We start from the raw sequence: 11,566 nt of genomic DNA, 5'->3' as shown, positions 1-11,566 counted from the left end.
CCTACTAAGAACTGTCCAAAATTTGAAATGACATATTTGGTCTGTAGGGGGCTATTATTTACTACAGTTATAAAAATGTAGGCTAAATGTCGACATTTATTATGTTACAGATTGGTTTCTTGCCTAGACATGGGTTGGATTTGAAGGCTAGTGTGGTTTCTCTTCAAAATCAAAGATTTTTAAATTATTTGATAGGCTTTTTTTTTCATTATTAAAACCTTGAAAACTGGCTGTAATGTAGACAAATCTTTCATTGCCACTTGTCCTTATTCTGCTTTCTTATTTTCACCAGCAGATCTTGCAGTTGGAGGATGAAACAAAAATGAAAAACCACACAGTGATCACAGAGTTCATCCTCCTGGGACTTTCAGATGACCCCAAACTGCAGGTTGTGATTTTTCTCTTTCTGTTTATTGCCTATATCTTAAGTATTACTGGGAATGTGACCATCATCACCCTTACCCTGGTGGATCCCCACCTGCAGACACCTATGTACTTTTTCCTCCGGAATTTTGCTTTCCTAGAAGTCTCTTTCACTACTGTTTGCATTCCTCGATTCCTGAGCACCATTATTACTGGTAACAAAACCATTTCCTTTAACAACTGTGCAGCTCAGTTATTCTTTTTCATTTTTATGGGGGTAACTGAATTTTACCTACTTACAGCCATGTCCTATGATCGCTATGTTGCCATCTGCAAGCCCCTGCATTATACAACCATCATGAATAACAAAGTCTGTACCTTGCTTGTCTTCTGTGCTTGGCTGGGAGGATTCATCATCATTTTTCCACCTCTCATGCTTATCGTACAGCTTGATTACTGCGGATCCAATGTCATTGATCACTTTTCCTGTGATTATTTTCCCCTTTTACAGCTTTCTTGCTCAGACACACATATCTTAGAGGTGATTGGTTTTTACTGCGCTTTGGTGACTTTGTTATTTACTTTGGCATTAGTGATTCTGTCCTATATGTATATCATTAGGACAATTTTGAGGATCCCTTCTGCTAGTCAGAGGAAAAAAGCTTTTTCCACTTGCTCCTCTCACATGATTGTCATTTCTATCTCCTATGGCAGCTGCATCTTTATGTATGTGAACCCCTCAGCAAAAGAAAAAGCATCATTGACCAAAGGAGTAGCTATTCTCAATACTTCAGTTGCTCCCATGTTGAATCCTTTCATTTACACCCTAAGGAACCAACAAGTAAAACAAGCCTTCAAGGATGTTGTTCAAAAGGTAGTGCTATTCTCGAGAAGGTGAAATGCTGTATTGTCATCAGTAAATCATGACTTCATGGTCATGATGTTCTGCTACATATCAGATTTTTGCCTAAGTGTGTATCATTTCTTATAAATCACTGTTTCTTCCCTTTAAAGTTGAACTAACTTTATTCTGTCCTATTTTTCACACTTCTCTCAATTCCTGTCATCCATGTGTGTAATAAATACTTGTTCCCTTTCCTTGTTGCCTTGCCTTTTTTCTTGTCTCAATGACTTTGCATACATGTTTTACATGTGGAATATACTTCCTCTATACTAATAGAGTTTCTAGCTTCTTTCAAAGTATAATTCAGGTGCTAGCTATGCCAGCTCTTTCTTTATATGTTGGATTAAAATCAATAAATCAAAATGCATTTATTTTAGTCTACTCTATAACAGGTCTTTTTTTTTTCTCTTCTGGTATCCAAGGATTCAAAGACAAAAAAAAAAATGAAACAACCCCTATCTTCATTCTAGTGGGAGAAATAATGTGTATACATACGAGTAATGCTGAATAAATACAAAATATATTCAAGTTGATTAAATACAAAGTATTTAGACATGGAGGGCACTAGCAATTGGAGAAATAATGAAATGCTTTGTGTAGTTAGTGAACATTCTCTGTCCCATTGTCTTAGAGTCAGTCTAGATAGATCTGCCCTGTTCTAGTGTACCATTGTAATGGGAATGTAAATTTTAAAGATCTTCCCTGCCCCTAGGCTAAAGTGCACCTGGAGCCTGAGGTGGTAGGCTTGTTTTTCAGTAGATACTTTTTGATTGGCCAGTGGGTCAATTAGGTTGTTACATTCTCTGAGCCAGGAGAAGGTTATATAAGACCTGATGTGTAGCTTTGTTTTGGGGGCTCACTTTGAGAAGTGTTGTGTGATTTGATATGGATTCTGGGAAGCCATTGTCCAGAGCCCCCTGGCTTTGAAAAACCCATATGTTGAAACCCAGTTGTTGATTTGGTATGGATGTAATGGCTGGACATTTTGGAAAGCTGTCTACTTGATCTGTTTCTGTCTTGATAATTCTGCCTGTATACTTTGAAGTTCGGGGTGCTGACCTCTTTCCCCTGAACTAGGTAAACGATGCATGTTTGACTGATTAAAGTAAGCTTGTTAACCCATTTTGAGTTGCTTTCCTTTATCAAAGCAGATCCAAGAACCTGTATTGGCAGCAAAACCTGAGGACACTTGGGGTGCTTGCCGCTACAACCATGAAGGGTTGTAATTGGCTATTCCAACCTGCCCTTACCTCAAGTTCCCACTGTTCATGTTCTCCCCACTTTACCTAGCGATTTGTAGCACTGTAGTTCCCAGCTAATATCAATTAACATTTAAAAAGAGATATTTATTTCAAAGATTAGATCAAGACCAAAAGTACAAATATCCTGCCCTACTCCAATCACACACACACACACACACACACACACACACACACACACACACACCATAGGGATATATTTTTAGCAAAGTTTCAAAATAACATTGACCCAATCAAATTCACTTTCAGGTTAGGCTTGAGTACTTTATAAGTTTTCATTTCTGCTACTGCTCATTGGATTCTGAAGGTGACTCCTTTATCCTCAGGACACAGATATTGAACTGGTTGTTTACAATTTGTACACTGGGTTGATAGGATTCAGGGATGCTGCTCTCCTTACATCTCAAAGAAAAGTGCAAACACAGAAGAAGGTAAAGAACCTGAGATTGTATTCACAGGGCCACATGACACAAAGGGCCAAAGACCCAAGGCCTCATCTCTCAAGATAGGATTATCTTTCAAAATTTTGTGAGTTGAAGAATCAAAGACAGAAAATGGACTGGGGCTCTGGTTAAGTCCCTTTTGAATGACTCTGAAGACAGTCAAAGAGCATCCCATTCACCACGTGGTTTATCAACAGGAAATCCTTGCCCAAGGCATTTCTATACATGATCCTAACTCTTCTGGAAACAGGTTGTTGATATGTCATTAAGGGCTTTGTACTTGTGTCAGAGCCCTATTTCATATAGAAATTGGTGCTTTAACTATGTATGGAAGGAAGTGAGATAGACTGAAGATTAAAAGGATTACAAACATGGAAGGTAGTAAGAGGAAGGCACAGGGATGGGAAATAGTTTTATGTGAGGAAATAGAGAAAAGGTTAGTTTGACTGTACTATAGATTATGGGAAGAGAATTATGTCTAAAGAGTGTGGAAAGACAGGTATGAATAAAGGGAACTGAGATAATTCTAAAACCCAACATCAGCAGTCTGAACACCAGGAAAGGGAGATGAGCCAGAATGTAAGTGACATAAGGAAACAATGATAGCACCTAAGCAGATAAATCAACAGAAAAGGTCCTAAACCAACATAAGCTTAGCAAATGACTTCTGGGGCCCCTTTTTAGCTTTAGATCCATGGCCCTGTGACAGTAACTTTTTTAGAATAAATATCATTACATTACGGAAAAGGAACCTAATAGAGTCTGATGTAAGGCAGTACTCATGGAACAATAACAAGAAAACCCAGTATTATTTAAGATAAATAAAATTCATAAAAGAGAAAAAATAGGACAAAATTTAAGTCAGAAATTAGAACTTTTGATGTAAAAATAATAGAACTATCAATAGATATTGGGGAAGGGGGAGGGAATGATAATATCCAGAGTAGGAAAAAAAAAATAAACAAATTGACGATGAAGTCTCTAAAGAGACAAAGACAGAGAGACAGAGAGAGAGGGAGGAAATGTAACAATGGAGATATTGAAGTGAAAAACTTGTAGAAAAGAAGCAAAAAAAGAAAGTCATATGGATTCTCTATGAGTCAAAATAGCTGACTTTGGTGATCTGATGCAAAGAGATAAATGAAGGATTGTGCCAGAAGAACATGAAAAATTAAAAATACTTGATATCTCAAAGTATGAAATATTGTAACAAAATCTTATTAGAAATGCTGGGGGGTGGCTAGATAGCACAGTGAATAGGGCACCAGCCCTGGAGTCAGGAGGAGCTGAGTTCAAATCCAAACTCAGACATTTAACACAAAACTAGCCGTGTGACCTTGGGCAAGTCACAACCCCAATTGCCCTGCCCTCCCCTCTCCAAAAAGAAAAAATTAAAAAAAAAAATTTAAGCAATTGGGGTTAAGTAACTTGCTCAAGGTTACATGGCCAGTTATTTCTGGGTGTGGTGCTGAGTATCTGAGCCCAGATTTGATCCAGGTCATCCCGACACTGGAACTGGTGCTCTTACTCGCTGAGCCACCTGGCCTCCCCTAAGCAATTGGGGTTAAGTAACTTGCTCAAGGTTACACGGCCAGGTGTTTCTGGGTGGGTGCTAAGTGTCTGAGCCCGGGATTTGATCTCCAGGTCTTCTCAACGCTGGAGCCGGTGCTCTTACTCGCTGTGCTACCTGGCCGCCCCGAAAAAATTAAAATAAAAAAAAAAGAAATGCTGGATTAATAGTAGGACAGTAATGGGGGCATTGAGTAGTTTTTAATATCACTCTTTCACTAGTTCAAAATATTCTAACTTATCAAGAATATTTTATAGGTCAAGTTAGAAACTATAATTAAATTTGTAGGCTTTAGCAGTCAGTCATCTATGAGTTGTACTATTTATTATACTAAATATGGGGATTCAATAGGGTGATTGAATTAATGCTATTTGAGATCCATAGGAATTATCTGAAAGAGCAAGTATTCATAATATTTCTTGCATTTTGCAGCAATTGTGATTTTCTCATAAGCCAGCTGTAACAACAGAGAAGAAAGAATAATCTACATGGGATTTTATGTGTTCTTATGTAGTTTGTTGAAGGATGATATTGCAACCAATAGAAGTCTTAGGAGGTTCTTTTACTTCAGTGGGGTCTGTACCTCTGGTCATCAGAGAGACTAATAGTCTTAGGTCAGATTGTGGGAAAAGGAGAGTGGGCAGTAGGTGCCTAGTAGATATTATAGCACATAAAATGTTTAGTGTGGCTGGCAGCACTATAGGTGAGGTGAGAAGATCAAAAGTGATTCACCAGCTTTGACTTTTTATTCAGAAAAGACTCTATATTTGATATGTCTCAGTTTTCAATTTCCTCAGTATTCTGGGCAATGATAAACTAAATGGCATATCAGGCATAGGATGAGAATGTCTATGTTTCTTATCTCCTCTCAAAACCTCTGAACAAGAAGATACAATATAAGAATTATAAAATCAAAGAATTTGAGCTTTAGAAAGGATCAAGTCCAGCCAAAAGCAGTCCCTACTCTTTACAATTCTAAGAAGTGGTCAGCCATCTTGAAGACTTTCAAGAAGCAACTTGCTCCCTCTCCTGACACTCTCTTCTACTTTTAGATAGCCCTAATTGTGAGGAAGATTTTCCTGATATGAAGCCGAAGTTTGTATCTTTGCAACTTCCACTAATTGTACTTGATTCTACAATCTGGGGTCAAAAAGGACATTTCCAATCTCTTCTCCAAATGACACTTGTCATGTCTCCCATGAATCTTTTCTTCTCTTGGTCAAATATACCCAGTTCTTTCAACAGGTCTTTACGTAGCATGGATACAACGTCTTCAACATGCTGGTTGCCTTCCTTATGAATACTTTAGCACCTAGCAATGTCCTTTTTAAAATTTTATTTAATGCTTTATTAACTTCTGATTTACATCATTCATTTCTTCCAGGTGTTGAGTTACAACTATTCTCCCCAATTTCCCCCTACCCACCACCCCAAAATAACAGTCCCACAGGTTATCCCCTCCTCCAATCTGCTCTCTTCCATATCTTCTCACATACCCCTTTCAACTTTTCCAGTGGATCTCTATGCCCCAGTGCCTGTATATTTTATTTCCCAATTACATGTAAAATAGTATTAATAATAGTATATATGTGTATATATATAAACATTTGATTTTAAAACTTTGAATTCCAGATTCATTCCCTTCCTCCCTTGTCAACTACCCTTACTGGTAAAAAAAAAAAAAAAGCAGTTCAGTATAGGTTGTACATGTGTCGCTAATGCAAAACAATAACATAGCAGATATATTTTAAAAGACTGACTATATTTCCCCCCCCTCCTATTCCACCTCCCACTTGTTCTATTCTCTACTTTGATCCCATCCCTTTTCAAAAGTGGGTACTTCCAACTTCCCTCCCCCCAGCCTGCACTGCCTTCCATCATAGCCCCTCTCATACCCTTCCCCCATACTCTCCTGTAGGGTGAGATACCCTATTTAGTGTGTATTTCATTCCCTCCTCAAGCCAAATTCAATGGGAATAAGGTTGACCCATTCCCTTTTGCCTTCCTATTCTTCCCCTCCATTGTGACCATTTTCCCTTGCCTCTTCTATATGAGATAGTTTACCCCATTCTGTCTCTCCCCATCTCTTCTCATTATATTCCTCTCTCACCTCTTAATTTCACATTTTAAGTATCATCGCTTCCTGTTAAATTGGTCCTATGCCCTCTATCTATGTATACCTGTAGACATATGCCCATATACCCTGATATATATATATTTCTATTCCCTTCAACTACTGAGAAAAGTTTCATAAGTTACAATTATTGTTTTTCCATGTAGGATTGTTAATAGTTCAACTTTGATAAGTTCCTTATGATTTATTTTCCCTGTTTACCTTCTCATGTTTCTCTTGCTTCTTATATCTGAGTGTCAAATTTTCTATTCAACTCTGGTTTCTTCAACAAGAATGCTTGAAAGTCCTCTATTCCACTGAATGACCATATTTTTCCCTGAAACATGATACTCTGTTTTGCTGGGTAGGCGAATTTTGGTTTTAATCCTAGCTCCTTTGACATCCAGATATCATATTCCAAGCCCTTCGATCCCTCGGTGTAGAAGCTGACAGATCCTGGGTTACCTTGATTGTGTTTCCATAATATGCAAATTGTTTCTTCCTGGCTGCTTGTAACATTCTCTCCTTAATCTGGGAATTCTGGAACCTGGCTATAATATTCCTAGGAGTTTTCTTTTGGGGATCTCTTTCAGGAGGCAATCCATGGATTCTTTCAACCTCTATTTTGCCCTCTGGTTCTAAAACATCAGGGCAGTTTTCTTTGAGAACTTCCTGGAGGATGATTTCTAGCTTCCTTCTTTGATCTTTCAGGTAGTCCAATAATTTTTAAATTATCTCTCCTGGATCTATTTTCCAGGTCAGTGGTTTTTCCCATGAGATATTTCACATTGCCTTCTATTCTTTCATTTGTTTGGATCTGTTTAACAGCATCTCGATTTCTCATAAAGTCATTAGCTTCCATTTGCTCCAATCTAATTCTGAAGCAATGATTCTCCTCACTGAGCTTTTGAGATTCTTATTCCATCTGGCAAATTCAGCTTTTTAAGGCATTCTTCTCTTCTTTGCCTTTTTGAGCCTCTTTTGCCATTTGAGTTAGTCTATTTTTAAGGTGTTATTTTCCTCAGTCAGGCCGTTGGCTCTCATTTCATAATTTTCTTGCATTGTTCTCATTTCTCTTTCCAATTTTTCCTCCACTTCTTTTATCTGCTTTTAAGGTCCTCTATGGCTTGTAACCAGCTCATATTTTCCCTTGAAGCTTTTGTTGCAGGAATTCTGACTTCACTGTCTTCCTCCTGTTCCATGCCTTGCTCCTTTTTGTCCCCAAAATAGGAGTCTAATGTTGGAATCTTCTGTCTGCTTTGTTTCCTTTGCCTGGTCATGTCTCCCCTCAGTCACTTGACCCCTGGGCTTTTTGCAACAGTAGGACTCTGCCACCAGACAGGGGAGATTTCGTCCTAAATGCTGGGGCTTTCTCAGCTGCTGGAGGTATTAGATGGGTGCCCTCTCTGAGGTCTCCACACACTCTAGCAAGCTGGACACAGACCCCAGGACTTTCACCCTAGACTGCAATCCAGATCCAAGCAGGTTAAAGCAAGAGCGATTACCCCTCAGACTGGTGATTGGTCCCCCTACACTCTGCAGGCCAGGAGCTAAAGCTTCCATGTGGCACTGGTTGGCTGTGCTGTGTCTCAGCAGCTTCTCACCCTGGGGGCAAAAGCCATGCACTCCCACTTACTGCATCCCAAAATCCAGACTGCACTGACCTCTCACTTTGTCCTTTGCATCGATATGTTGATAAACATGGAAACAGCCACAGCTGTTGCTGATCTGGAGTCCCTCTGGCTAGAAACTGGTCAGGCCCACCCTGGGGCTAAAGCCTGGGAGTGGGGCTGGGCTCGGCTCCCAGAGTGCTGCACTGGAAGATTCCTGCTGGCCTGCAGGGCTGTCCTCAGCGGGAGGTTAGCTTCTCTGTGTCATTTTATGGGTTCTGCAGCTCCAAAATTTGTTTAGAGTCCCCTTGTTACATGGATTGGAGAAGGTGGAAGCTGGATCTGAGGGGAGGTTCTGCTTGTATTCTGCCATCTTGACTCTGCCCCCTAGCAATGTCCTTCTTAAACTCTAGTGCCCATATTATACTTCAGATAAGATCTAATGAAGTCTCAGCACAGAGAAGGAGAATCATCTCCTTATTTCTGTAAATTATTTTTCTTTTAGTGAAGGGGAGCTAGCTTTAATAGCATTTTTTTTGGACGGCAATTGAGGTTAAGTGAACTGTCCAAGGTCACATGGCTAGTTTTTGTGTTAAGTGTCTGAGTCCGGATTTGAACTTGGGTCATCCTGACTCCAAGGCTGGTGCCCTCTTCACTTTGCAACCTAGCCACCCCTTTAATAGCATTTTTGACTTTTACCTCACAATGCCAAGTCAACTTGAATTTATGTTTCACTAAAAACCCCAAATCTTCTCCCAAATAAACTGCTGTCTAACCCATCCTTTCCCTCCTCTATACTGATGATGTTGATTTTTTCTGTCCCAGTTTAAGATTCATTTATTGCATCAAGTTCACTGGCCTACAGTCTGAAGACTGTTCTATTCCTTTAAAAATATAGGACAATATTTGCCTTTCTCCACTTCTAGGATATCTTTTTCTCTTTCCAACATCTTTCTCATATTATTGGTGGTGACCTATTCGTCATATCACCAGTTCTTTAAGCACTCAAAAACAATGTTTGTTGGGCCAGACAATTTGAATTTTTCCAAAATTGGAAGATACCATATTAAGGAAGATGGATATATAGCCATAGGATCTACATTCAAATCCCAACTCTGCTTTTACCACCTGTGTCATCTTGGGAAAGTCATTCAGACTCTCTGAGTGTTAATTTCCTTATCTGTTAAAGGAGAGGGTTGAACTAGATTACTGCTAAGGGTTTCTTCTAATTCTAGATCTATGATCCTATGTATCAGGTGCTCTCTTATCTCCTTGATTATGTTAGTTATCAACTTTAGCATTTTTTTTGTTTTGTATTTTCCATCACAAAGATATTCTAATTGGTACAGAAAATTAAAAACAAAATACTAATGAGAAACTCTGTCTTTTCTGTTGTCAGTTATCACCATCCCATCAATGCCAGAAAAAGTTCTTATGCTCTGTTGAGATTCATTTCTCCCCAATTTCTAAACATCTCTTTTTTTTATCTTTGTATTCCTTCTTACCCACAAGCTGAGAGTATTAACATTCCTGACATTGCTGTAAAAACACCACTCTACACGAATAGTCATTTTCTGTTATCTGTCCTTGCTTCTGTTTTCTGTAACTAAAAAAAAAAATCTAAGCTTGTTAATGAATTTCCTATGCAGCTACCTTGGTCTCTTCAGAAAAACCCCAGTTTTCCTACTTGTTAAAATTGTTCCCCTTCAGGTCTTTAGAATTTTTGAAAATTTTCTATTCTTTCTTTTCCTCTGTAGAATCTTAGACTTTGTTATCCTCCATCCCCTTTCTTAAAAACTCCTTTATTTTTTCAGATTTTCTCACAAGCTCGGTGCCAGATTCCATTGCTTCATTCACATTCCTGAAATAAGACGGTGAAGGTCAGAGTCAGCAGATTTAGGCATATTGGGCATCTGGTGACCAAGCCTGCATTCACATTGTAACCACCCTTTCATTGACCTTAACTACAAGGTTTGTATGTTTAATATGACTGCACCCATGGCAAGTTCAAAAACACTGTCAAGACTGAGAATGGGAAGCTGATGATCAATGGAAAAGCCATCACAATCTTCCAGGAGTGGCATCCCTTCAATATTAAATGAGGAGATGCTGTAGTTGAGTGTATTATACAGTCCACTGGAGTCTTTACCACCATGGAAAAGGCTTGGGCTTACTTGAAGGTGGAACCAAGCAGGTCATCATCTCTGCCCCTTCTGCTGATGCCCCAATGTTCATGATGGGAGTGAATCATGAAAAATATGATAATTCCCTTAAGATTGTCAGTAATGTCTCCTGCACTACTAATTGCTTGGTCCCCTTGGCCAAGGTCATTCATGACAACTTTGGTACTGTGGAAGGACTCATGACTACAGTTCATGCCATTAATGTTCCCCAGAAGACAGTAGTCTAGCCCCTCTAGTAAGCTGTGGTGTGATGGGCAGGGTGCTACCCAAAATATCATCCCTGCTTCCACTGGTGCTGCTAAGGCTATAAGCAAGGTTATACCTGAGCTGAATAGGAAGCTCACAGGCAAGCCTTCTGTGTTCCTACTCCCAATGTATCTGTTGTGGATCTGACCTGCCACCTGGAGAAACCTGCCAAATATGATGATATCAAGAAAGTGGTGAAACAAGCATCAAAGGGATCCTTGAAAGGCATCTTGAACTACACAGAGGAAAAAGTTGTATCCTGTGGATTTAACAACAATACCTACTCTTCTACCTTTGATGCTGGTGCTGGTATCATCCTCAATGATCATTTTGTCAAGCTCATTTCTTGGTACAGCAATGAGTATGGTTATAGCAACTGTATACTAGACCTGATGGTCTACATGGCCTCCAAAGAGTAAAGTAGAAAGCCATGGACCTGTATCCTCAGCCCCAAAAAAGGAGATCCACCACTAGGGAGCCTACATTCCTACCCTGGGGACCCTGTACCTCATTCTCATCTTTGCCTCAAAGCATCCCTGGAGTAGGGGGGTGTAATGGGAATGTAAATTTGTAAGATCTTCCCTGCCCCTAGGCTAAAGTACACCTGGTACCTGGGGTGGGAGGCTTGTTTTTCAGTAGATACTTCTTGATTGACCAGTGAGTCAATAAGGTTGTTACATTCTCTGAGCCAGGAGAAGGCTATATAAGCCCTGATGTGTAGCTTTGTTTTGGGGACTCACTTTGAGAAGTGTTCTGTGATTTGATCTGGATTCTGGGAAGCTGTTGTTGAGAGCCCCCCCTCGTCTTTGAAAAACCAAGATGTTGAAACCCAGATGTTGATTGGGTATGGATGTAATGGTTGGACAGTTTGGAAA

At 39.5% G+C, this 11,566-nt stretch overlaps 1 protein-coding gene across 1 annotated transcript; it reads left to right on the top strand.

The window, feature by feature from the left end:
• Window positions 1–304: 304 nt before the first annotated feature.
• Window positions 305–1,261, top strand: LOC138167841 (olfactory receptor 6C3). Its single transcript, XM_069096801.1, has one exon. The coding sequence runs from the start codon at window positions 323–325 to the stop codon at window positions 1,259–1,261; it is 939 nt and encodes a 312-aa protein (XP_068952902.1). The 5' UTR covers window positions 305–322.
• Window positions 1,262–11,566: the final 10,305 nt, after the last annotated feature.

The sequence above is a fragment of the Petaurus breviceps genome, unplaced genomic scaffold, assembly GCF_028583685.1.
Source record: "Petaurus breviceps papuanus isolate PSGF00001 unplaced genomic scaffold, PetGlider_PUasm1.0 313, whole genome shotgun sequence".
In the NCBI taxonomy this organism is placed as follows: Eukaryota; Metazoa; Chordata; class Mammalia; order Diprotodontia; family Petauridae; genus Petaurus; species Petaurus breviceps.
The sequence above is the reverse complement of the archived record's forward strand: the minus strand, read 5'-3'. Positions and strand labels throughout refer to the sequence as shown.